This window comes from Dermacentor variabilis, chromosome 8, assembly GCF_050947875.1.
Source record: "Dermacentor variabilis isolate Ectoservices chromosome 8, ASM5094787v1, whole genome shotgun sequence".
Taxonomy (NCBI): Eukaryota; Metazoa; Arthropoda; class Arachnida; order Ixodida; family Ixodidae; genus Dermacentor; species Dermacentor variabilis.
Genome location: NC_134575.1, coordinates 15,788,350 through 15,815,855, shown reverse-complemented (window position 1 = coordinate 15,815,855; position 27,506 = coordinate 15,788,350). Strand labels below are relative to the sequence as shown.

General features: G+C 43.9%; 1 protein-coding gene across 2 annotated transcripts in view; it reads right to left on the bottom strand.

Moving 5' to 3' along the window:
• Positions 1-16,181: 16,181 nt before the first annotated feature.
• Positions 16,182-27,506, bottom strand: part of LOC142590908 (uncharacterized) — a 94,680-nt gene continuing 83,355 nt past the window's right edge. Inside the window, exons 3-5 of one of the 2 annotated variants that reach the window (XM_075703303.1) lie at positions 23,727-23,943; positions 17,757-18,083; positions 16,182-16,857 (exon numbers count right to left, since the gene is read on the bottom strand). In XM_075703303.1, the coding sequence (XP_075559418.1) occupies positions 17,930-18,083; positions 23,727-23,943 (371 nt within the window). In that variant the 3' untranslated portion in view covers positions 16,182-16,857; positions 17,757-17,929. The remainder of the gene's footprint in view (positions 16,858-17,756; positions 18,084-23,726; positions 23,944-27,506) is intronic. The other variant, XM_075703302.1, reaches the window with a different exon arrangement.

Here is a 27,506-nt window from a genome sequence, read left to right as displayed (position 1 = left end):
CTTTCCTTTCTACTAACGTGCAGGTCCAAAGGTAAGCCATATAAAATGGTAGAGAGGAAGGGTAGGATGAGACAGAACCAACGCAGACGCGAAACGAGGGAATAGCAAGCTTGCGAATCTTCGCTTGCAGTTCCCATAAAAGTGGGGAGAAGGAGAGGAGGTGACGTAAGAAGGCAAGGAAACGCTACTACTATACGCACGACAGCGGTTGGCGGGGAAACTGGATAAACTTAGGGTACGGTACGTTTCTGCTATTGCTGAAAAATAAACACCGTGCAGATATGTCAAGCGGAAAAATTACACAGGGCGTGCAGAAGCAGAGCCGCATTAATTAAAGCCCACCGCAGGGTCAGCGGTCGCGTATAATATCAACAAGTCTGTGCCCGACGCGGTAGCTCTGCGGCTATGGCATTGCTTGGCGTGGCGGATTTGATCCCGACCACGGCGGCCGCATTTCGACAGGGGCGAAATAAATAAAACGCTCGTGCATTTAGATTTAGGCACGCATTAAAGACCACCACAACGTCAAAACTAATCCGAAATTCACGACTACGGCATGCCTCATGACACGATTCTAGTTTTGGTACGTGCAGCCCCATAATTCAAATAAAGTTTAATACTTCTGCCACAATGTGATGTGCCATGTGAGGCAATTACAATTCTCAACCCTCTTGCAGGTTATAAAGTATGGCGCACAAGAATGCCTCACGCAAACACCTCTCCCGCTGTGTTCTTTGTACAACGAAGACGAGCAGCTGTGGTGAATGGAAGGCAACGGTTAACTCGCCCCTCTTTTTTAGGATTTAACGTTGGAAAAATTAACATTTACCGTCAACGTCACCGCCAACTACCGTCAGTGAAAGTAAACAGCACAGTAAGCTTCGCTTACATCGATTCCCACAGTGCGTGTCTTCTTCTTTTTTTTTTTGTCCAGGGTTTTACCTGCTATAAGCCATGCCATAGTGGATAATTCCATGATAATTTTAAATGCGTGGGGTTCTCTAGCGTGCACGAAAAGATAAGTAAGCGAGTGTATTGGATTTCGACTCCATCGAAATGCGGCAGCCATGGCCGAGGTTGAATTCTCAACCTGCAGCTGAAGCGGGGTACTCTGTAAGTGTCCAATTTGTGCACACTTACAGAATACCTTTTTTTTTTCCTTTTCGCTTGCTGTTCATGTGCTGATTGGCTAGACCCGCCTGTCTCCTACTGACGCGTATCGCAGCCCAGCCAATCAGAACTTTAGCAGCAGACGAAATGGACATGTCTCCTAGGTGGACATATACAGAATACGATCCGCCCCCTTCCCCCCTAAGCAGCGCCACGCCATAAGCCCAAAGCTATTATGGCGGGGATTTCGATCTCTCCTAGCTTTGGTTCAGGTTTGCAGGACTCACAACGTGCTGACAAATGCAATCTCACCTGATTCATTATCGGAAGTTCATGTTTGGCCACTCTTTCGTTTATACAGCGGCCCATTTTGCCTTCATAAGTTTTATCACATGTCAGCGGCAATTGATATATCTCCTCGACGGTGGCGTTTTTCGTATGGCTTCTTGTGTTTCACGCCACAGCCTTTCATAATCATGTAGCCACGTAATGATGATTAGTTTCCAGAGTCAGATTAAAAGGCTTCTGTCAGCTGGCTATCCAGGTAAAGTGGTAGCGTCTGTAACAGAAACGGTGTTGCAGACATGGAAGGGACGTGTTAATGCAAATAACTGGGTAGCTCAACCAAGAAGCGAAGTTATACGTTACTACACTTTACATATATAGAAGGCCACACAAATTGGAGAAATTCGCGAACGGAATATGACATTCCGCTCACTTTTTTATGTCCAGCGCAAGTTAAGTCGACCGAGCTCTCGTACTTCGCACGCACAGGTAATGAAAGAGGACTGTTGCGCAAAACACAAAAAGCCATATGCAAAATGCTGCATTGTAGCAATATATAAGATCCCGTCAACATGTGGCTAAGTTTGTCTAGGACGAACCGCGTCGATATATTAACTAAAGTGCTGCCGAACATAAGCGGTGGATATAGAATCAGATAAATTTGCACCTGCCAGTGCATTTTGAGTCCTCCAATTGCGAACCAAAGCTAATAGATGATAAAAGAAATGCTGGAATTTTAGATCCAAAAATTGTTGGAGGTATATTTTATCGACAAAATGGAAAACATGTGCGTTAAGGGTACTTCTGCAGCACACTTTAACAATAAGATTATGTTCATGTGCGGCGCAATGTGAAGGAAAGTGTTCTCTCTGGTTTTTGTACTTTGTTGTTTTCGATATCTATTGTTATGAATCACGTATATATTGGGACTCATTAAGCAGACAGTTGAATCAGTTGGTAGTAGTGCTCCATGATTGTCCTTCTTCTTGTCTGCGCCTAACATTTATAAAGAATAGAAGGCAGAAGACCTCATCAGGCTGGTGTCATTCAGTACCTGGGCTTGAGTACATCAACGTAGGCTTTGCTTACCAAAATCCGTTGAATGCCCTTGGATATTGCCTAAGAGAGTTCTATTTGACGACCCGTCTGAGGGAGGTAGATGAAATGGAGGGTTTGAGAGGGAAGCGCGCAAACTCTCGTGCAGGAAAAGCAGATGCAGACGACGGGCAGTGTCGTCTGGTGCTGCATTCGCGGACGGCGGTCGTAAAGCAGTTCAATGTCTCTGTAGATGGCAACGAAGATACGTCCGTAGTATAGTAGGCAGAAATAAATACAACTGCAAAAACAAGACAATACCCAGGCATAACGCGGCTCACAGCGTGATGAAAAAGCCACTAATGAAGTCTTTGGTCCTGAAAATACGCCAGCAGAAAACGCTTTTGTAAAAAAAAAATTATAGCGACCCTGTAGCATACGCACAAATGCGGTTGCAGACGACATAATGCGACAGCAGGGAACTCAGTCATGTAATATGAGGATTACAAACTTAGGGTATGAGGAAGCTTCAAAGAAGAAATTGTGTGTATATCTTACAGTACAAGATTCTGCTTTCAAGAAGTTGGCTATGGCTATTGGACTCCCAAGTGCATCTCACGTTATACTCATCTAAGGTCGGTGGTACAACAGCTTGCCATTCTTCAAGATCACACGCTTCATGGAACAGTTAATGAAACTTGCTGTTTCTGCTGAAGTTCGCAGCTGGCGCAGCAAAAAGCTGGTATTATGTACGCAGGCGAAGTCCGCAAGGATGAAACCGTTTGAGAGTAACATGCGACGTTGCACCGAACCACACTGCGTTTTATGGAAATCGCAGATGTAGACGACAGTGACAGACCGACTCGCTGGTAAAAGTAGCAGACGATATCCGCGGCAGCGGGCTGTCACATAAATGGTCACAGAAGTTGCAGACGGGCATAATGCGGGATAGATTAAGGTGCAGAAGTTGATCTACTCGCACATCCTGGAATAGCTAGAAGCTACTAAAGGAGATCGATTAAGATATTCCTCGTTGCTTACATTCTCTAGCCTGCGGCTCAGTTACTCTTCTTCCTTCCTAACGCCCGGGCAGACTGTTGTCCCCAATCATATCGATCCTGCCTCGTAGCGTTTGGCGTGCTTCTATCTTGGTATGCTGCCTGGGTGTGTGATCACTCTCAGCGGCCCGCGTAGAATGAAAAAGGGCAAGGCTCTCTTTACTTTCGGGCCATATAATGAAGCCTTCCGGTCGTTCGCCTCACATTCCTCGTCCCTGGTTATAGTGTTCACGTTGTTGCGATTGGAAGAGAAAGTCGATAGATGCGTTCAGTGCCAGATTAATTTGGCGCAGCGACACTTGCGTCTCTAGTACGTCCGGCTAAAGCTTTTGCGGATGCATGGTGGATAGTTTCTACAGGCCTTAGCTGCATCTATAAGGGAACGCCAGAAGACCAAATTGACAGACATTCACATCAGCACTTCTGGCGTCACCTTGTAATGCTGGCGTCACCTAGAGCACACAGAAATGTGTTTACGACGACTATGTTTTGCCAATCTGCTGCTGCAGAGGCGCTGGCAGCAACTTTGATAGCCGCACTTGGAATTCATTTTTCCTCTGCTTCGGGAAGAACTCCAAATGCCTTCGGGAACATGCCGCTAGAGCTTTCTTGCTTAAAAAAGCACTACGAGGTGGCGTTTCCGGCAATGCTGCCGATAACCTTCCGCAGTTTCGGTACTCCGTTAAGCGCAATAGGCGGTGTCCAAAGACACGCTGCATAGGGTGGTGCCCTCTAGATTTTAGATATGAATTCTAAAGGCTGTGCTTTTTCTGGTTGAATGAGGCGGAACCAATTTTGAAGCCGCGAACATGGACATATCGTTTTCAATCCCATAAATACGTTTTACAGACACGCTTATACTCTCCATTTAAGTATTTCGTAAACAGTAATACATATATTGGCCGTACATAACTTTCTAAGAACGCAGACATGGACGTGAACAGCACCGCCGCTCACGCCGCAAGCGACGTTGAGTTTCACCAGAGCGTACGAAACTGTCATTGCACTGACGGCCTATGTGCTACGTAATTGCTGGCGAAAAAGGAACGGCGGCAATATAATGCTGTCTGTATATGCAGCTTTTTCGTCTTTCTTTTTTTCAAAGAGAGCTGCTTTAAACAGAGAAACGATTCAGGTGCCTTGTGGTTGAACAAACTGCCACAATTTGTCACTGCCAGCGCTGCTACTACATTCACGTCACCGATGTTATGGTGTTCCGTAAACCGCAAGGCATACGTATATGTACAGTCTACGGGGTTACGGTAATTTGTAAACTGCTATGGATATGTATATATGCGAACTCTATACGTACGGACAGTACGCGGTGTTTCAGTATTCCTGCAACTGCAATACTTATGTGCACGCATAGTCTACGGTGTTTCTCAATTCTGTAAACAGCCATACATACGTAATCAAACATGTTGTGGTATTCTGTAGAAGACAATACGTATACTGACAGGCAAGATCCGTGGAAGCGATAAGTGCCGTAAATAAATTCGGACAAATGAACAAATAATGTTAGCTCCGTAGAAAATTTCATAAATAAAAGGCGCGTTGGTCGTAGAGTATTGGCGTAGCTGAACTTCAGTGCTTATGAACAGGAAGAATAAATTGGACTAAGAAAGGCAGCACTCTACGCGTTTCCTTTCTCGCTCTACGAGGCATATCTAAAGCATGTTTCACCAGCCAATCCGTTGTGTACCTCGCTGATGACGTTTACTATTTTGAAGCAAACAGTGCTTTGAGACACATCTTTGTTGAGGAATACAGGATAGTTTTAACACTTGGTGTTCCGTAAGATCTACAGTATTTGCTGAAAGTATCCGGGCCACATCGCCTGCTCTAGCCAGTTTGATTACGGATTACTTAAGGGCCGTTGCTGTGGTTTCTAAAAGCTCTAGCGCCCTGGAAAGAGGAAACAACTCTCGTGCTCACCATTTGGGTGTTTGGTGTGTCGGGAATGGCCATGGGAACAGGAGTACGTAGTTTAACGAAATATACGGTTAATGCTGAAGTAGCCTGTGTAATTTTGACACGGGCTGTACTTACAGCCACCTATCGGAGCACTTTTCGACTTCAACCTCGTGGGGGATGCGGCTACTGATGATGGGCATCAAACACATCAACCGGCCAGGACCAATGGTTTGATCAGTACTGTGCACGGAGGCTTCTTCCTTATTGGCATTACAGTATTCGGACTGCGACGCGGATACGTAGATCTTTCTTTTTCTTTTTTTTTTTGCCATGAACTCTGTCGAACTGCAAGTAACTTACTCTGTGCTATTCTAAAGTTTTCTCGAGATAGAGAGATAGTCGTTTTATTGGAAACCGACGAGGTTAATGAGCCGTTTGCTTAACATGCTGCTCCGTATTAGATAGCTGGAGGTCCAAGTGAAATATGACGCCGGGAAAACACAATGAAAAGAGTCTGACACGCGTGAACGCAAGATGCAAAAACACTCTCGCGTCGGTGTTCTGTTTTCTGTTTCTCTATTAGGTCCTCTTTCTCTACCTATTTTGTATCTCTATATATTTATATACTTACTTATTATTCACCAAATATTTATTTAATTTCTTAGTTAATTCATTAATTGTCCCGACTGCGATGCTTCTGAAGTCAATTTATTTTCTACCGTTCACGTTAGAACACTGCACCGAATTTACATAGTTTTCCGATCGTATCCGGTGCTTGCCATTAGGTGGCCGTCTTCGCTAATATTATGTCCTTCAGCCCTATTGGCTATCGTCTCATCTTACGAACAATTGCAGAGCAACACTTCTTTACGAGTATGGGCTATGGAACATGGCCTAAAAAGCAACACATTTTATGGCGAATTCAGTGGAAACTGATTCCCCTTTCTCATATATATATATACATATATATTTTACGTAATGGTCCCGCACGAAGCGAAAGGAATTTTTCGTTTCTCAAACGCAGTAAAAAACCCAGAGAAGCGATGGTAGTTTCAAATTGTGAAACAAATGTGTCCTACAAATACGATACTCCCTAATGCGAAATTTGAGCGCAGCTAGATAGGTCTTTTCATTCCGCGATATATTGATGCAAAAGAATTTGAGACCGAAATCACCGCACCGACTGGCAGTGGGCCAGTGCCGTCAGCGCCTTCGCAGAGGTGGCGCAGTATGGCAATGCTGGCATGATGAGCGGCATCGGAGCCAGCATTTTGCTTCGTTCTTCCATCGAGCCAGCTGTGGAAGAAGACGACGACGAACGCGCGAGCTGTGACATTAGCGCCTTCGTGCGGTTTCACCGAGAGATGCCGATTCTTGACCAAGCAACGGGTGTCTAAGAGCGGCCCTCTGAAGCGCGTCGCGTCCAGGTATTCGCGACATGAACAGCCAGCCTGTGTGGCAGTTGAGAGCAGGAAACACGCTCATTCTGTGTGGGATAGCGCAGTTTTTCTTGCGAATAACGAAGCGTCCAGGAAACGAATCAGAAACATCGTGTGGAAATAAATCATACATTTGTGAATGTCCAGAGCCGTAGGTCACGCATGAGTGTTGTTTTCTTTTTGCTTTTCTTCGGGGTCCTAAGACATGTCCCGACTTTCATGCGATGTTCCAACTATTCGAGTAAATCCCTGCAAAAAGTAATTCTAGACATGCTGTCCCGTTTGTACGTTGTGTTCTTTTTTCCTTGCTTTCTGAATTTTCTTTAAATGTAGTTAAACGTCGTGCCTCTATTTTACAAGGGTGCGCACTCGTCGAGATAGCAAACAATACGGGTGGGGAATCAAAAGTTCTTTCGAATGAACAATAGCGTGAATCGAAACATTCCAACTAGATTTATCAAATTGAACGACGCAGCTTTAAGCCCTTTCTGACAGTGAACGCGTCTTGGAGAAACAATGAAGAGCTTTGCTGTATATATGTGAAGTTGCTCGAGCTAAAGAACATATGAAAAGTTACTCTTGGGCCTAACCACTCCTGCAAATGCAGGCGTAGTGTCTTGAGTTCTTTGCAGTATGTCAAATTCTCTCGCAAGTTCAAACGTGCTCTCTGGTTTAACTCCGCCGCGCAAGGTCTCGATATTAAACTTTCTTGTGCCGTTTCTTGGCCGTGTTCCTAGATTGCATGCGCACTGTGCTGAACAGTGACATACGTTTTATTAAAACGTGTAAAAGGACGTCAGTTTTACGCTTTCAGAAGCTTACATCGCAGAATTTCGCAAATAGTATCGTATATTGTATTTGTTCCGCAACGTTCACCAAAACACAAGGCAAACTTGTTTCTGGCCTGTTCGCTCGTCACACAACAGGGTGCCGGTTTCCATGCCTTCTTCATTTAAACGAAGCGCTGTTTTTCTTATCTATATTCTTATCTGTATTGACTAAAGAGATAACAAACATATGTCAATGAAAAACAGTTTTCATTTGCGTGCCTCGCTATCTGTAACTTTGTAAGGCCCAGCGTATCATTGTTGCTGAGCAGAAGCTCATACCTAAAAAAATTATTTCTGCCTTAGAAACCTAACGTTAGTACAGGCTACAATAGCTTTATTGTTATGCTGCAGTGAATTTTCAGTTGCATATGGTATAGCAAAGCAATTACTAAATAATTATTTACTGTGATTACGAAGCAGGTACTCGAACAGTACTTCATCGTTTTTGTTTAAATGTGCTCTCCATGACTAGGAATAAATATAAACAAGCTGTCCTAACTTTTATTACCGTGGACTGTGTGCCGACTTGAAAGGGTTTAAGCGACATATAGCACTGCAGTGGACTGCCTTCGCTACCTCTCTCCACATCAAGAAGGCAAGCAATAATTGGTAGTAGTGTACTGAATGATGAAGACTAAAACATGCAATGTCACTGCAAAACTGAGGCTAAAGCAAAGCACCAGAGAGCGAACAAGCTTCTGGCAGAGTTGTTGGAAGAAAGAAACGAAAACAAAGAGAAATGACGCGTGCTACCCCGCCTCGCTCCTTGCGTCACTCCACGTGAATTTAGAAACGCAAGTCGCATTTTCTTCTATAAACCATTACATACCACTTCCGCTGAGTAGATTTCGCTGTACCTCTGTCCCCACCACCGTCACCTGATTCCTTGACCAGCGCTTTGGCAACATTGGTATGCACAGCTTTCACGTGACATTTAATGAGCCGCATTGACAACTCACTTTAGAGGAGTAGAGTTGAAGCGTGTAATCTAGAAATGGGTCCGGCAACCATACGTAGACCATCGTTATGTCTATTTTCCTGTCCTGGGTCAATCTCGCTCTTCAACTCTACTCAGAGATTAAGCCCAGCATTGCTTGAATCTCGCTTAACAGCGTCCATTACGCTACTGGCGATAATGCGGAAACAAGTGATCCCAATCAGGCATCATTCACACCAACGACTGAGATTCGCCAGTGGCAACCGAGAAGCTAACCATGGTGACCGATGATGATGATGATTATTATGATGATGAAGATGATGATGACGACGACGACGACGACGACGCGTTCCCTGGTTCCTGCTGGCCTCGACAGAGCGACCGTTTCCTTGACCTGCAGTGGTGTTTTGGCTGACTATCGAGTGGTTTCAGGTGTCTCAATAACCTTATTTTAGTTCCTGGTTGATTGGCATTCCTTGCGTCAGCCGTCTTGAGCTGATGTCCACCAGTTCTTCTGGCCAGGTGCGATCCGCCTCGTCAGCATCCCTGCCACCTAATGAATAGCCCATAGATTTATTTTTATTTATTTTTTTTTGCAGTGGCGTCAGCACCATTCCTGTGGCACTTGTGCCTACTAGTGGAGGTTCCATCCTGATCACGAATCCACAGGCTGTCCAGAAGGCACTGAAGGCCACGTCCAACCATTTCCAGACCATCACTGATGTGCGAGCGTTCGGACGGGGAGGTATAGTGTGCCGTTCACCCAACCAGACCTGTGTTGAAGACCTCTTGAAATGCACTTCATTCGCTTCCACCTCGGTGATTGCTTTCATTCCGCCTCACCTTGCGTGCACCAATGGTCTTGTACGGGGCGTAGACTCCCGATTAAGTCCTACTAAAACCCTGAACAAGCTATCCGCAGCAGGCGTCATTGCTATCCACCGTTGCAATCGACTGGTAAATAACGAGAGGGTTCCGACAGAATCTGTAATTGCGACGTTTGTGGGCACATCATGTACATCTGAAATAATGAAATAAAGGTGTGGCCTCTTGTCTTCCGTGTAGAGCCGCTTGCGTCACGTCCAACCCAGTGTAAGAATTGTTGGAGATTCGGGCACAGCGCAGGAGGATGTAAGTCTAGCTTGCGTTGCCGCACAAGTGGGGATGGTCATTCTTCAAGTGAACGCTCTACTCAATCTCAAAAGTGCTGCCTCTGTGGGGGAGAACACCCAGCGGACTATTCGAACTGCTCAGCTCGCGCTCAAGAAATGCAAATTCTTGAAATAATCGACCGCCATCACTGCTCCCGAAGAGATGCGATTTCAGTTATCAAAGACAGGGCCTTCGGATACTCTGGTGTTACAGCGCGCAACACTCCAAGCATCGATCTTAATCTCTCAGAAGTAATTGACTCTGCTGTGGAAAAAGCAATGGCTAAAGCTATAGATAAATTGATATCCAGTCTCTCTGATTGCTTCGCGCAAATCATTTCGAGTCACAGGATGCAAACAACGCAGACCACTAAGACACCAATGCAGTCCCCAGTATCTAACGCCACACCTCGAACGCCTAGCAACGAGGTAGAGACGCCTGCCACAGTTGCAGAACATTCCACAGACACTACTTCGGTAGTCCAACCACGCGAGGATGAGCCCTCTTATTCAGACACTGTTAGTGTCACAGATATGGAACTTTGCACTCGAGCTCCCAAACGTATGGGGTCCCCAATTTCAAAAACTATGAAACCAAAATCAAAAAAGAGTCAACCATCTCCTGAGCTTACAGAAAGTATTCTAAAGGCGGCAGTTGGCGCTGCTGTGCGTTCGATACCATTGGACATTTGAAAGTGCTGCAGTGGAACTGTCGTTCTATATTTTCAGCTTTAACAGATTTATCTTGCCTATCTATTCAATTCAATACAGATATCTTACTTCTTCAAGAAACGTGGCTTTCACCAGAGAAAAATTTTCATTTAAAACGTTTTCGGTCTTTCCGATTAGATCAACACTCGCGAGGGGAAGGATTAATGATACTTGTTTCCAGTAAAATTTGTCACAAGGCAAACATTTTTTTTCAAATCATGGACTGCGACTGCGAAATTTTGGCCATAGATTAATGTCTCCCAGGATAACATCCATTTTCAATAATAAAAGCTTATTTCCCCACCGGTGTGCAAAGTACACGTCAACTTGATAGGGCTGTGGCTGCCTGTAGAAAAGAAATTTTGTTTGTAGGGCATTTTATTTCGCATCACGTGTCGTGGGGGCTAAAAACAGATTTGTGGGGTAAGCGACTTTGGGAGTGGACAATTGATAGTTACCTTTCATGTCAGAACACAGTGCAAGTAACGTTTGCTAGAGGACCCTTTCGTTTAGTGTTAGATTTAACATCTTGTAGCGCTGACATCAAGGTTCTGTCGTGGGTAGCGGTTGACTCAGCAACCAACAGTGATCATCTTCCTGTGTCATTTGAAATCAATTGTCCAATAACATCTTTAGAATACCAGGCAGGCACATTTGTGGACCATACGAAATTTAAAACTTTCTTGCGTTCTGCCGTTTCGAAACTTGCCAATGCCAATGATAAAGAAATAGCTTCAACCATTTGCTCAATTCTAGAGGATTCCCGGAAGCAAGCTGAATTTGTCATCCCTTCGGCTAAAGGCACCGCTTGTTGTTTGTGGAATAATGAGTGCACGCGGGACTACAGAAAAAGAAAGGCCGCTTGGAAAATAATTCTGCATAATCAGTGCCCGGCAAATTGGAAAAATTATCAGTTTCACGCTGGCGTATTTAAGCGTACTATTAAGCGAGCCAAAGAGGAATACGGCATTAGACATTACGATTATCTATCTAATTCAAAAAATAAGCGTGCTTTATTTGCATTCCTTCGTGCTAGGAAGCTGCTACCAACACCTTTAACATTAGACTCAATTGTTCTGACCCTGCAGGAACTGAGCGCCTCCCTAGAAGAGATTGCCGAAGGCTTACAAAATCGATTTACGACCAGACTTCCGGCTATTCATTCTACATTAGATCCTTGTGATGGCTTTACTCCTATTTCCTTAGCTGAACTAAATGAGACTGCACTATGTTTACCGAATTCAGCCCCTGGCCCTGATGGTGTCAAAATGCAATCTTAAAAATATTGTTACAGGAATCACCTAACGTTGTTTTAGACCTGGTGAGTTATTCAATTACATATGCTTGGATTCCGTTGCACTAGAAGCTCGCCAAAGTAATATTGATGCTTAAGAAACAAGAAGGACGGTATGTATTGGAGAACATGAGGCCCATTGCGCTTACATCAAACGTGGTAAAATTCATTGAGAGGTTTCTTCACCGTCGTATCATGAAATTTATTAATGATAATTCCATTCTTACTCCCTGTCAGATTGGTTTCAGGGCCGGCTGCTCCATCTGGCATGCCCACGTCGACTTAGAATGCTGGATACAACTCGCTCAACGTCATAAGCAATACGCTGTCTTAGTGACGCTCGATACCGCTAAAGCATACGACACTGTGGAGAACACTGTATTGATCAATCGGTTAACTTCCTGTGGTGTTCTTGGGTATACAGTAGCGTGGATTCAGTCATTCTTAGGTGAAAAAGAATTCTATTGCTACGAAAGCGGCGTTTCTTCTTCTAAACACAAAAAACGGGAGGCGTACCGCAAGGCTTAGTTCTTTCCCCGGCGCTTTTTAACATTCTCATGAGCACACTACCTTGTCATCAAGAAATAACTACTTAAGTTTATGCAGACGATATTGCGTTCTTTTGCATCTGCAAACGACGCCCACACGCTATACCAATGACTGTAAACTTACCTTTATGCTCTGGAGAGGTGGTTAGATGTTAGTCACTTCACACTCAATGCCAGCAAATGTGCTGTTCTCGTTTTTCCGATACGTGACATAGTGCACATTTCATTGTCTTACCACCTTCAAGACATACCACAGGTGCAATCTGTTAAATACCTCAGAATTATTTATAACGCCTCTCTCAATTGGCGCTCGCACATAGATCATGTGACTGGAAAAGGTACCCGTGCAATTGGCATATTGCGTAGGCTGAGCAGTCGTCGAATAGGATTGAGAAGAGATACACTCCTAATGATATATCGTACGTACGTTCGCCCTGTATTAGAATTTGGTTGCGTGCTCTTCTCTGGAACTCCAGCCTACATGTCCCGTCCTCTAATTCTCTAAGAAAGAGAAGCATTACGTCTGTGTTTAGGTCTTCCTAAATTTGTTGCAAATTCTATTCTTTATCTAGAATCCCGTGTTCCTCCACTTTCGTGCAGGTTCCGGCTTTTGACGGTGCAGGCGTTCTTAAGGATTTATGAATCACCGCTGCGTCATCCCCAAACAATCTTTATTTCACAACCTGCATTGCTTTTCGGTGTCATCTGGTCGCGACTACATACTCCGCAAATTATATTCGTGCAAAAATTACTTGACTCTTTGGGCGCGCGCATATGCGATGCACATCCTATTCCCGACAGAGCTGTTGCAACGGATATTCAATTCGATTATATTTTTCCTGATAATGCAAAATTACTTCCACACCGTATTCTAGACGGTATATTACAAGATCATCTCAAAAACTTTCAAACAAACGTTGTAATTGCTACAGTTGCTTCACAATTTGAAGAAAAGTCAGGTGTAGGAATATTTTCCCCGATTCTCGATTGGACATTTTCTCTTCGGCAGTCCGATTTCATACCAATCTTTTTAGCCGAATTGATGGCCCTGGTGCTGGCATTACGCAAATCAGGACCATCAATTACGTCAGCCGTGATAGTCACTGATTCGTTATCATTGTGCTCATCCCTTACTGCTTCTAGTGATTCTCGCGGGATGAGGACATTTCATTCATTGGTACCTGGTTACTGAGAAGCATGCGTTTGATATGGGTGCCTGGCCACAAAGGACTTATCATAAATAAAATTGCAGACTCTCTAGCGAAGGCATCGATAAGTGGTCCGATTCTCCCTTGCTGCTCTTTGACTGCTTGTGTTACTGCTGCTAGATTTTGCAGGAATGTCATTATACGGACAGTATCAGGCTCCGCATTTAATAACTCTGTGGATTACGGACATCTCCTACACCCTTGGAACAGAGATTTTTGCCGAACACGGAAAATTGAAGTGTCCATCACGAGGCTGCGCTGCCGTATACCTGCATTGAACTTCTACCTCCACACGTCTGGTCTGGTCCCCTCACCATTATGCTCATTCTGGGGCGAGGCGGAGACAATAGACCATTTCTTGTTGTCTTGCAGATGTTTTTCTATTATAAGAAAAGGAGTACTCGAAATCCCGCTTCGCTCTATTGGTCTAACTTTATCTGTGCCTGTGATCCTATTTTTTGGAGCCTCAATTATTTGGTTCAGCCACAGGAATGTTTGCTTGGCAATCCAAAATTACCTCACTGAAAGCAATCGATTTCCATGTTATTTCATGGTTGATCGTTCTCCCTCCCAACCATAGCTTTCTTTTATTTCTTATCTATTATTATTATTATTATTATTATTATTATTATTATTATTATTATTATTATTATTATTATTATTATTATTATTATTATTATTATTATTATTATTATTATTATTATTATTATTATTATTTTATTATAATTATTATTTTATACCCGGTTTTCATCTGATTGTTTCCTTCTTTCTCCAAACACAAAATGTTTACTTTTAAACTCCAACGTTCAAATTGTTAACTCCTTTGTTATCATTAATATTTTTATGCACCTAATTGAACCACCCGATTCTTGGCCAATCCCCCACTGTGGGTATGTGCCACGGCCACTCAGGACAACAACAACAGCAACAACGATATCCCCTTTTTAACGGGGCGCTGAAAGATAGTTACCAAGCCAGCTTCAGTTAATCAGATATCGTACATGTGCTTTTCATTCTACCATTTTTGTACACATCTTAATCTGCGTTCTGTTGCTACAAACTTCTCTGTCTACCTTGATCTGCTTTGCACATAGAGAAGTGTGGATACAGCCAGTGTGAGCCGATGTTGGTACTGGCTAGCTGCACCTACCCGTCGTCTCACCGAAATATCTCGACACTGTTGGGGCTCAAGTCTGCTCGCACAATAACCGTGGCCACGTGAAATAGCCACCAGCATATTCCGACGTCCTGCTCCTGCCCCGCTGACTGGTTCAGCAGTTCTGCGGCTTAATTCGCGTAGCCGAGTAATCGGTCAGTGAGCGACCCTCTCGAAATAAGCCCCTTTTCAACCAAAGCAACCATTTGCGGACTTCGCTCTGCGACCAACTTGGTTGCACGAAAACCGTCAATCGCCGGTGGCAATGCCGCCTTAGTCACAGACTTCTCACCATGCTAATACTGGCGGCCGTGATGAGGTCTGTCAGTGCAAAACTTCTATACCGGGTGTATTAGCTGATGTGAGCCAAACTGATGAAAGAAACTGGCGCATCAAACGATTATAAGACCTCTGTGTTCTGTCATGCGTGCTCTTTCGTCGCTGGGTACATCTCTGCGTACTAATTACCTGGTTAACGAAGGGAGATCAATTCAAGAACGTTTATACAGGTGTGACTTTTGATGGGACCACATATAGATAGATATAATTTATCGATAGGAACGACAGAGAGGTCGACCTGAGCTAGTGCGCTCTAGTCTGTTACTCTGTACTGGGGAAGAGGGAAGGGGGGTGAGTTTGATGGGAAAGTTAGTATTGCGTCCTAAGACATCCCATGCAGTCGTTTCCAGTACGATTTATCCTGCATGTTGTTTTATTTGAACGTCTTTCTCATTATCACGAAATACGGCAAGTGTGGCATGATCAAGCACCGCGCCAGCGAAATACCAGCGATCCCAAAAGTGATTTGAAAGAACTAACAGCGCTCATTGCCTGTTTCGACAAGCGAGTGTAAGTGACAAGCTAAAACAGACCTTGGTGTTGGCTTCTGCAGATCGCAAGGTGCGTTTCCCATGTGACTATCACAGCTTACGCGATAACCGCAGAAGCCAACACCAAGGCCGATAGCTTGCCGGGTACTTTCGGCTGTTGAGATTGTTACAATCGACGAATAAATGAGCGGAGTTACTTCACATTATTTTTGGGACCGCTGGTTTTGTGCTACACGGGCGCATGATTACGAAGCACTTCCCGTATTTTGCGTGTGACGACTAAAACCCTGTAAAAAATAAACGCTTATGACAGAGCGCCATCAAAATGACTGAATGGGATCTTTTACGACCCTTTCCCCCGAAAGTGACGCTTTTCAAATGAAAATTCTAAAGCATTGTTTATTTGATCTCCCCTAATTAGCCAAATAATTGGTAAAAATATATTATAGCGATGAAACAATACCGATGATCATGCACAGCCTTTTCACAGCTTGGCTAACGTCAGCTGGCACATCCTGTAGAGTCTTTTTGGTCACGACGTAATGGCGCCTACGCATGACGTCACCGGCAGTCGGGGAAGTCCATGCTAACCACAGCATGCGATCGCGACTTGCTTCAACTTAGTTGACCCAGAGGTTTGCGTTGAAGAAATGTACTCTTGCAAATCTTGCCAGTTTTTCACGGAAAATCAACAAGTTTATTTTATTTTCTCTTCACTGTCGAAACAATATTCGCCACAGCTTCTGAATTCGTTCAAGACTGCGTATCATACACACTTCAATTCTTCATTCAATATGTCTGAACCACATACAGGAGGCGTCCTTTCTAGTCCACCTAGGTTTAGAGACAAACAAGCTCACAAAACGCAGATATCTTTAAAGCAAAACGCTTCAAATTTCGGAGATTCCCTGAGTGCGAACAGATGAACGTCAACGCACTAAATAAAAGGAATTCCGAAAAAAAAGTAGCAGGAAAACAGCAGTCGTGGTACTGGGTACTACATCAAATACTATGCTGAATACTTTCGGCACAAGCGTCGGTGCTTTATGCCCGGCTTCGGTAACAATCCCGAAAAGTTCCCATCTCACAAGCGATCGACGGTGACCGAAGGACCACTTCACCAAGAGTCAGTCGGTGTGAGATCACTCGCCGGATCACATCTTGGAGCATCCACTTTCTGGAGCTTGACCAATGCGTCACGTCTCCCACAATTGTGGTCCTCTGCGATTGACCAGCCGGTGGCTTTGCATGTCCTTAAAGCACTTCTCTTTCCCCGGTAAATGAGCGTTCAAGACTCCTGAAACGACGTTGTCCACAGTGCACAAGCGAATGTTGTTCTGCCGACATTTACCTGTAAATAAAATATATTCGATAAATAATTTTGAAATACAGTTTTTTCTCTCATAAGTCGAAGGAATAGTATTCTATTTCGGAAGGGGTGGTTCACGCTGATGAAGCATTTAACGGCACATGTTGTAACCATACCTTTCGTAAAACAGATGTTGGCGGTCTGTCGCTCTGCCTATCTTTTTGTCGTCTTTCTTGCCGCCCACATTGCGCATTAACTTTAATTGATTCACTTCGATACCTCAAGTGATGGCGGTGCTTTACGTGAGGGGTGGCCGAGAACACAAATTAGCAGAGTCCTACTGCAGCAAGCTCAGAAATCAGTAAGACGAACAGCAAGATCGCAAGAAACACATATATTGGCTTCGCGAATGCAGCAATTCAAAGTACAAAAATCTAAAATATGAAAATCTAATATATGAAGATTCGCAACTGGACTTCAATGTATACAGGCAGGGCAGGTAACAAATTAACAAATATAAATATTGTTAAACAGAAAGACACAAAGCTCCATAAACACAAGCAAAGCATCGACAATGTAATGATAAAAACTGCTACACATACAACGAGCATATGATAGAATCTGGCGATAAGGGATTCGATGTGCTAACGACGAGGTCGCAGAATCAAATCCCGCTCGCGGCGGCCGCATTTCGATGAGGGCGAAATGCAAAAACGCCCGTGCACTGTGCATTGGGTGCACGTTAAAGAACCCTAGGTGGTCTAAATTAATTCGGAGTCCTCACCTACGGCGTGCCTCATGATCATACGGTGGTTGTGGCACACAGAGTCCAAGAATTTAATTTTCAGCGACTCAGTGGAAGACTCAAGACTCGCAGGATCGGCACGAGCAATGGCGCTAACATTGCTAGTTCTTTACATGAGCATCGAAATGCAATTAACCTGAAGTTGCCTTTGTTATCTCCTTCCGCTCACCCTCGTCGCTGATGTCGTCATTTTCTTTCAGCCGGCCGACGCGAGTCGCTTCAGTAGCGCGTGACGTCAGCAGCGCAGCAGCAGCGTCGCCCAGCGCCGCCCTGGGCGGCATCGAGGTGAGCGGCGCCCGGCCACAGCAGTCACAAGAGCCGCTCGAGCTCCTGCGAGTTGGAGCCCGACTCGACGTCGTCCAAGTCCGTGTCTTCCTCCGAGGACTCTTCGTCTTCATCGTCTTCCTCGTCATCCAGGTCGTCGTCTTCGTCGTCGCATCCCCACCAGCTACGGTGCTGCTGCCTGCATGGGCGCAACAGAAAGGAACTAGTTAAGGAAAAGCTTATTTGCCGAAGTTCATTTTCTTGTTGGGGGGGGGGGGGGGGGAGGGCTTGTAGGCGGGGAGGCTGCTGCCTGCATGGCTGCAACAGAAAGGAAGTAGTTCAGGGAAAGCTTCCTTGCTGAAGTTCATTTTCATGTTGGAGGGGGGGGGGGGGGAGGCGGGGAGGCTGCTGCCTGCATGGCTGCAACAGAAAGGAAGTAGTTCAGGGAAAGCTGCTTTGCTGAAGTTAATTTTCTTATGGGGGAGGGCGGGGGGGGGGGGGCTCCTTTGTCTGAAACTGTTGCGGGGATGCTTGCTCAGCCATTCAAGAACTTTTCATTGTTCTGAGGCAATGTTATTGTTAGATATTCTTTTGTACTTTATGCCATTTTCAATTCCTTTGATCATTCTGCAAATATTTAAGTCATTGTCTTGTTAGTACTAAACGTATTCTTCTAATTACATCCGAATCCTGTCCAATCTCCCGCAATGGGTGCGATCTATCAGCAGAGGCAAACCCCGATTTACCTGTTGAACGAGTGCACGTCAAATGCAGAAATGCTCTTATTAAACGGCCCGTGAAGCGATTCTAACGAGATTTCGTGTATTGAATAGACACACTCAAATTTTACCTACAGCTAAAAGTAATATCATTACTTACAGAACAAAGCAATTTATAATGTTGCCAAAACATAGTAATTAAGAAAGTTGATGCCTTAAGTTTACAAATCTGTAACTCGATGTGGATAAGAAACAGATATCACAGTTGTTTAAACTACATTTTAAGAGCACCTAAAGCGAACAAATTTGACATGTAAGTTTCCAGCTTTTGCAGAACTTTCCCAATGCTTGCAAAAGTGTTCTCACGCGAGGTATTGTTACAAAGGTATCGGAAAAGTACTGCTCACAAATAAGCCGTACATTTTAGCCATGTATTGCAATATAATATATCAATTCTGTCTCAACAAGCATACTTTAAAAGTATGAATTTTTTTTGCTGAGTTACAGAACCGCGAACTTCATGGGTCAATTTTCTTGAATTTTCCAGTATTCAATAAATTTTCAAAAGAATATCATTGCCTGATTAAAAATACGCGCGTTTTGTAAAGTCGGTAAACTTTGACATCTTTTTTAAATGCAGCAAATGTCACCAAATTCGGTGCAGTGAAAGCCGCGACAAGAACAATTTCGCGGATCCCCATGTATTTGCATAGCTCTTTTGTCTTTTGGGGCAAAAACTGTATACAAAGGCTGCTGTATAAATACAAGTTCCGTGTAATCATATAGCAGCCTCCGAGTTTAACTAAACGTTGTTTCTAGATTTCTTTTCTATTTCATTCTCCTTAGCACAGGTAGTAACAGTATAATCGTCGCTGCAGTGAGCTGGTAAATTCAGATGACAGTGCAACGCCTTCTCCATGCACACCCACACAAAAGAAAACAAAAATGCAGTCGTACCAATGAAGGACACACGTGTCCACTAACGTGTACAAAAGGTATTTATTTCTTTTATGAAGTTACTACATCCACATCTTTGTCTACTGTAAAACGATGCCACCCAGATCTATGTTCAATGCCATTGGTTATATCATACTTAACGCCCCAGTTCTCAAAAGGGCAAACGTGTATCGCCCGCTGTGGAAATATGGACCAAGGACATTCCAGGACCAGTATCGGCCTAAGGGGCAGGTTACGTCCTCCAATGACTGGATCCGTTCGCGGGATCATGTTAAAGGACCGCTCCCCAGGCTTGGGCATTGCAAACAGGCAAGTGTGGCGCGTAGATAACTATAAAGGGTTTGGGTGCGAGCTAGTTGGTATGGATCATTCATATTTAAAACAGCGCCAAAAAAACACGGACAAGGTAGGACACAGGACGAGCACTGAGGACAAAGGAGGACACAGGATCAGCGCTCGTCCTGTGTCCTCCCTTGTCCATGTTTTTTTTGCGCTGTTTTAAATATGAATGATGCGTAGATATTGCCACAACAATCGTGTTTCCAACGTGCAGAAAAGACTCCACGACTCGAAAACAGATTTACCTACAATATCTTTGAGAAATATATTTTAAAAGAAGCCAAACGCTCTTCCTCCTGAGGGAGCATCGTTTCTATTGGAGAACGAAGGAAACACATGAAAACGCTGTCTGACGCGCCGCCTGCAGCGTCACCGATTATAGCCCGGGATTTCGGTAAATCCTCCGAAGCTCACAATAGCACGCTTTGAAAGTGCGCCGCGCCGCAAGAATGAAAAAAATAAAGAAAATAACGAAAGAGATGTTGGCGGAGCTTCTGACGTATAAGCGTGGCGCGTACCCTCGACCCCGGTACAACTTGAGATATAAGACAGGGAAGGAATGTCGCTTCCGGACACTATCCTCCGTTTCATAGTAGCACGGAACACACTACGAAAACTAGAGAGACTTCGCTCACTCTCCACATCCGTGACCAAAAAAGTAGTGCGTCGCATGTGAGAGAAATATATTAGGTGCCCGTAATTTGGATGGATGGAATAACTTTGCTGAAAGGTCCTGCGAGCTACAGTGAACAAGGCCCCATAGAGCGGGCTACTCCGACGTTGAGATCGGGAGTTGTAACTCCCTGGCCGCATCGTGGGCTCGCTGGACGGCCCAGAGCTGCTCCGCCACGTCCGTGCTGCGTAATGCTTCTTATAGCCTGGCGGAGTCTTGATTCTTGTTTGTGTAGGTCCGACCACGCGGCCAGAGCAAGTGATGTACGTCTAGTGTGCTATGGCAATTTTCGCAATATGATGCTGTGTATAGGTCAGGCATGTAGTGATACAGTCTGTTCTGGGTGGGGTACGTGTTGGTTTATCACCAATGTGATATCAAGTCGCGTACTTCTGTGTCGCAAAATGTGACGCATTGAGTTCATGAAGGGCGTCGAGGATGTAAACCAACTTGCCACCAAACGAGTTGAATAACACGTTTCTGCGACCCGCGATCACAACGCATCGCTTGCACTCGCGACCACAATACAGTACGTCGACGGCTGTAAGCACAGATATGAACAACTAATGCGCGTTTGTAATTTGACGTAAACTTGGGTGCACGAGTTGGAGTTGTACCGTATGCAGTAGCTATTTCGTAGAAAACGCGGCACATGAATGCGGCTCTGCGGAACGCGCTGAGTGAGACATGTCTTGCCGAACTACTTGCGTAGCCTCCGCAGCGTTGCCAGCTACGTATTGTCCTGGAGTAGAATCGAGGCAAATGGAAGGAGTGCCTACGTTGGGAATGAAGATTGCCTCTCTACAGTATGGTTGCCACGCGTGGCTGCAAATTCTCCTATCTCTTATAATCATGAACCAATTTCAAAGATGCATGAATTAAAACGCTCCCTAGACGGCGCTTTGAAGCTTCCAGTCAAATATCGGCGGAGCGGTTAGCCTTGGGGGCCCTACAAGAAAATGGCAAATTAGGCAGTACAGGGGGAGAGAGAGAGAGGGAGAAAATGATAAATGAAATGCAGGGAGGTTAATCAGGACTGAGCCGGTTTGGCTACCCTACAATGGGGGAAGGGGGAAAGGGCAGGGAAACATTAAGAGAAGAGAAATTCCACTGTGGATATCGCCGACGTGGTAACAGTCTCTGCTCTATATCCACTGATGGTCACTCAGTCTGGCTCACAGGTGGTTCTTAACCTGGTAGCTTTCAAATATCGCAGCAACGCTTTTGTGGCCTTTTGTAGCTGCAATATGCGAGGCCGTGGTCTCAAGATCTCCTTCAAGGTGAATGGTTTTCTATCTAACTGATTTAAAGCTGTGCAGAGGTCATGCCTTTCATTTTCAAAAGATGAGCAGTAGCGCAGTAAATGTTCTACAGTCTCCTCGACACCGCAGGCATGTGTGGGGCTTCCTTTGAAGTCAGAGAAACGCGGAGAAAAATTACTTTCAATGAAAGGTAAACTTGGGTGCACGAGTTGGAGTTGTACCGTATGCGGTAGCTATTTCGTAGAAAACGCGGCACATGAATGCGGCTCTGCGGAACGCGCTGAGTGAGACATGTCTTGCCGAACTACTTGCGTAGCTTCCGCAGGGAGCCGTCTAGGGAGCGTTTTAATTCATGCATCTTTGAAATTTGTTCATGATTATAAGAGATAGGAGAATTTGCAGCCACGCGTGGCAACCATACTGTAGAGAGGCAATCTTCATTCCCAACGTAGGCACTCCTTCCATTTGCCTCGATTCTACTCCAGGACAATACGTAGCTGGCAACGCTGCGGACCGCCAGTGAAAAGAAATGACCGGCTCAAGTGCACGAATATCCGTGCCTCAAAAGCGTGGAAGACGGAAACGAGGAATAGGTCAAGGAGGTTGGGAACAAGCACAGAATAAATGAAAGGGGAAATAAACAGCCAGGAGTCATCAAAAATAACTTGAGAGAAACAGACGGTAAATTGGATGCAAAGGAAAGAAACAAAAAAGGAGCATGCAGATGTACAAAAATGACAAAAACGAAATCAGGAGGAAAAATCTGCATAATAAGACAAAGGGCCGTGCCTTGCTATTTGAGGCCAGAGCTGGTAGCCTAACATCAAGAAGCAAATATTTGCTACGGAATGATGCATGTGTGTGTACAGCAGCGAAAATTCGGAGGTGACTCAGCACATTCCAATGGAATAGCCAAGGCATTCACCCTGTGAGACCCGTAAAAAACATCCACCTTCCAGAAGCGCTGAGATTTAAATCGGATAGAAACATTCATTGGTCAGCAGTCGAGTTAAACAAAAGACGTTTAGAGTATTGGTAAAAAAAAAAGCAGAGAAGGAATTTATAGGACCGAATCCATTAGAGGCATAGGTACAGTCTATATATATATATATATATATATATATATATATATATATATATATATATATATATATATATATATATATATATATATATATATATATATATATATATATATATATATATATATATATATATATATAATATTGTTTCGAATGGAATGCAAAATATTTAGCCATCATCATCATCATCTTAATGTATAGGCAACATTTTCGCGGGACCTGGGGAGGGGCATCAGCATGACGGGCCCTAGCCCGAATATTTGAGGTAACTTCAGTCAAGTCTTCATAATTACAAAAATAAGTTGATTACGAATATTGACCTCTGGCTCAATAATGTGGCTGTTTGGGCATGTTGGTACGACATGACACAAAACTTTTAAGCGCGCAACCAGGCGAGGGCGGTGAAAGAAGACACACGAGCGCCATAGTAGCGCTCGTGCGTCTTAATGGTCATGCTCTTTATCATGAAAAGACCGGAAATAATTGTGTTGTAAGTAGATTCACCGGGTAATATTGAGTTGCAGGCTTTCTGTTTCAAGAAAGCACACTAATCATCGGCTGTGATAAAGAGTAACTCAACGAACTTCTTATCCTTACCTTTGTTACCTTCGGTTTGCATTACACTCCACGCTAAAGTGACTTGCGACATTGCCTTTAGTTCACAGAGGGTTACGTTTGCATTCAGCGCAAGGTCCAATTTTTTTTTTCTCGTCTTCGCGCGTCGGAACGCTCACAAGCACTCTGCGTGGGGACACCGGGATTGCGACGGGTCACTTCGGGGTCAAGATCAACGTCCCGCACATTGCTCACCTCGAATGCGGCTCCTGCCGGTCGTCGTTGTCGTCGTCGTCGTCCGACCAGTGTTCCATGGAGCCGCGGTGGTTTTCCAGGGCGAGCGGCGACGGGAAGATGGCGTCGCACACGGGGCAGCCGAAGTGGCGCTTGCGCTGCTGGTGCCGGGACAGCCGACGGGCCGTGGGGAAGGACCGCTCGCACACGTTGCACGTCAGGTCCTCGTCATCGTACTCTGCGCAATGCAGGGAGAGAGAGAGAGAGAATGAGAAGGGGGCTCCTTAAAAAAAATCCCGGCTAGCTTTAGCTGCTAAGTGTGTTACTCAAGACACGTATGATTAAAGAAAGTGAAATTGTGCATTGTGCACGACACGGAAGGACAACGTGCTGTTAATTTTGGAGAGGTAAATTATGGAACAAGAAAAACCTAGACTATGATGCCCCAGCCGCAACAGAGTACACGAAACAGGAAGAAAGAAATCTCTCGTTCATCTATAAAAGGGGGACCTGGGCTTACATTGATCCTATTCACTGCGTTCATCTTAAGTACGAACTGGAGCTTCATACGACCAGCACTTTGCTAATGCAATGTCGCCGAAGAATAAGGAAGCCTATTTTATATTGCAACATGGGGGCATACGCGAACGCCAAGCTTCCTTAACCGTGCATAATAGAAAAGCTACCTTACATGTTATGCTGTTCTGATGCCTAAAAAGTGTGACAAGAAAACTAAATAACTAATGCTGGGGTTTTGCGTGCCAAAACCGCGATCTGGTTACAAGGCCCACCATAGTCGGAGGACTCCAGGAATATTGTGACAACCTGGCGTCCCGTAACGTGCAGCTAAATCTCGGTACACGAGCATTTTGTATTTCATCCCCGTCAAAGTGCTGCCAACGCATAATGATTCTGATTGAATGCGTGGGATACTTAACTCCCTCCAATAAATGAGACCCGCTACTCCAGGCTATGTGTCGTCAGTTGTATATTGCTTGGTAAACCAAATAAATATATATAAATATTCTACCAGGTTAGTTTAAACTCAAAGTACATTTCATTCTGCTTATTTTTTTAAACATGAACTCCCCATGGTCAAAAATAAAGGCGAACAGTAAGTTGGTCCAATTCCCCTTGATGTCGAACAGTGTCAGCACTTCTGGAACATAGGTGGCAAGTTGTAAGGATGATTTGCAGAAATTGGATGTGGCGAACGCGTTAAGCCCTCGCATGTGCACGCATAATTAGGCTTTTCTGAATAAACGATCAGTTGTCAACGCTCGTATTGTCCTTTTTCGTGCGTCGTCATTGCCTCAAATTTGTTTGGGCCGTGTTAAGCAAATAAATTCGCACGAACTCGAGGTACTTCAAGTTCACTCGTTCACTCATCACTCGTTAACTAGTTCACACACTGACTCACTTTCTCAATCCTACTCTGTGCAATAAAATCCCAATAGAGGAGTCACAAGAAGGTAGAGACAGAAAATAAAAAGCGAAAGTCAGAACGGTCAGCCGGACTAACTGTTTGGGTGGCTATTCAAGCTGAAGTTTATTTGCGTTTAATGAAACATAACTATGCGAACACGCAAAAGGGGTTCTCAAAATCAGGCGACCACATCAGGAAACTAAACCATAAAAGCTAATCGCAACAAGCAGAAAAATGTAAATTCATACATGACAATCAAAAAGAGGTTCAAATGGCTAAAAAGGTGAAATACAGATAGGCGCAAAGAATCAATATTCAAGCAAGACGTAAAAAGCAACAGTGCAAATCTACAATGTTGCCTTATCTACGAAATTAGAAAGGTAAGCAAGAAATAGAATGCTGAGATTAGAGTAGAGTGAATATTTTTTTTTAATTTGTAATTCATTTGATTCTGACATTACATTACGTGACTGGCATGGAGCTCGAGCTAAAGGCAACGAAACATGCATAATTTACATGGCTCCTAGCACCGTGGTAACGCAGAGAACAACCAGAAAGTAAAATAACTACAAGGATAACAAGAATCATGTCCAATTATACACGCAGTACTTCATATATCGTCAGCAATCAAACAACGTATTTTTAACGTGCAAGGAATTAACTGCACACTTCAATACTCTGGTGCAGTGGACTTGCCAACCGCATCATTTATACATAAGAATGAACGCACAGGAACACAAGATCACAAACAGTCCAGAAAATACAATTCTGATTGCCTCCTAAACTTAAAGATGAAGCTTGTTTATAGTATCAATTCACCAAGTGTGTATATTTAGGAAATAGGAACCTGGTCATTTTAATGACTGACTGCCGTAATTTGTTGTTTCCCGTACCTTTACAAAATTTCGGCTTCTAAGAGAGTATGTAGTTTTGACGCTGTAAGTAGAAAAGAAAAAAAGCTCATGAGTTGCTTTTAACTCTAGGAAGGCGACGTGAGAAATTATTTTTTTCATAAAATATAGTAATGCATAATATAGAACCTTGCTTAAAATATGGAAAAAGTACATTCATACATATATAGATAAAACACGTAAGAAACAAATGCGCCTTTTTTTTTCATTACATATAAATTTTGCAAGCCAGTTTTGCGAGTTGCATGATGATATAACCAGCGCGAGAATTGACACGCAACACAAAAATACGGCAAGGACAGCGCTTGTCCTTGTCGCTTCTTTTTGTGTTCCGTGTCACTAAGTTATATCATCATGTAATACCAACTAACCCGGTCTCACAACTTGTTATGAGTTGCATCCCGCGCATGCAAGCAGTAAAAAAGCCGGGAGTTAATCACCGAGAAAAAAATTGCTGACGCGTCAGTTTCGGAAGTAATAATGCAGAATACACGTTGAACACGTCAAGCGATTGTGCGATATGGCGTTTCAGAAAATTAACGTCCTGCGTCTAACGCTTGTTTTCGTGAAAAGAAGAAAGAACGGCGAGAAAAGGTCTATTCTGAAACTCTCTCCAACCAATGAGATTGAAATGTAATTACACTACCAAAAAGAACTGGCTTGTTAATTTGAGCAAATACTGCGTACTTTGTTTTATTAAAGTTTAAAAATAGTTGTTTAGCAGTCAGCCGCATGAAAGGCTATTTAGCTGCCTATTACCAAATTGCCTTTGCCTATTACCAATCGCCTTCAAAGGTTAAGCGTTGCGTGATGATAAACGTAACGTTTCTGTCATCTGCATTTAATAACTATGGCAGGCGTTTCAGAAATATTTACAATATCATTCGTGTAAAGTAGGAAAAGTAGGTAAAGTAGGAATCTAAGATTGAGCCTCGAGCAAGTTCATATTCTATTGAAGATAAATCATCTTTTAAAGTTCTCTATATCTGCAAACTGTCATATTTCGATGGCACCAATTTTACTAGGACTACGCTGATGTGTGATGTTCGTCGAGAAAAGAGTGATAATAAAACGTGTACGGACGTAAAGGCTCGATTTATGGTATGTAACATTCGCCATAGTCTGCTATATAAACTTTAGACGACAGTCATTTAATGTGTACACGAATTTATAAAAAACAAATCATAGATGGCAATCTTAACAAAAAAAGAAAGAAGAACGTTTTCGCACACTCTTGCAATGCGTTTTGTTCTTGGTTTTCTTTTCCTTGCTTTGCGGGCTTTCGTCATGATGCAAAAAAAATAGGAAGCTCAAAGCTTCGAACTCGTATGTTTTCTAGAGCACTCTACTGGATGTATTTTCTTATCTTCAAGACTCAAGAAGATATTGAATAACGGACCTCACAAAAATTCAAGGTATTCTGTTGTTTCCTCCGTCGAGCCGTGAATGGTGAGCTTGTGTACC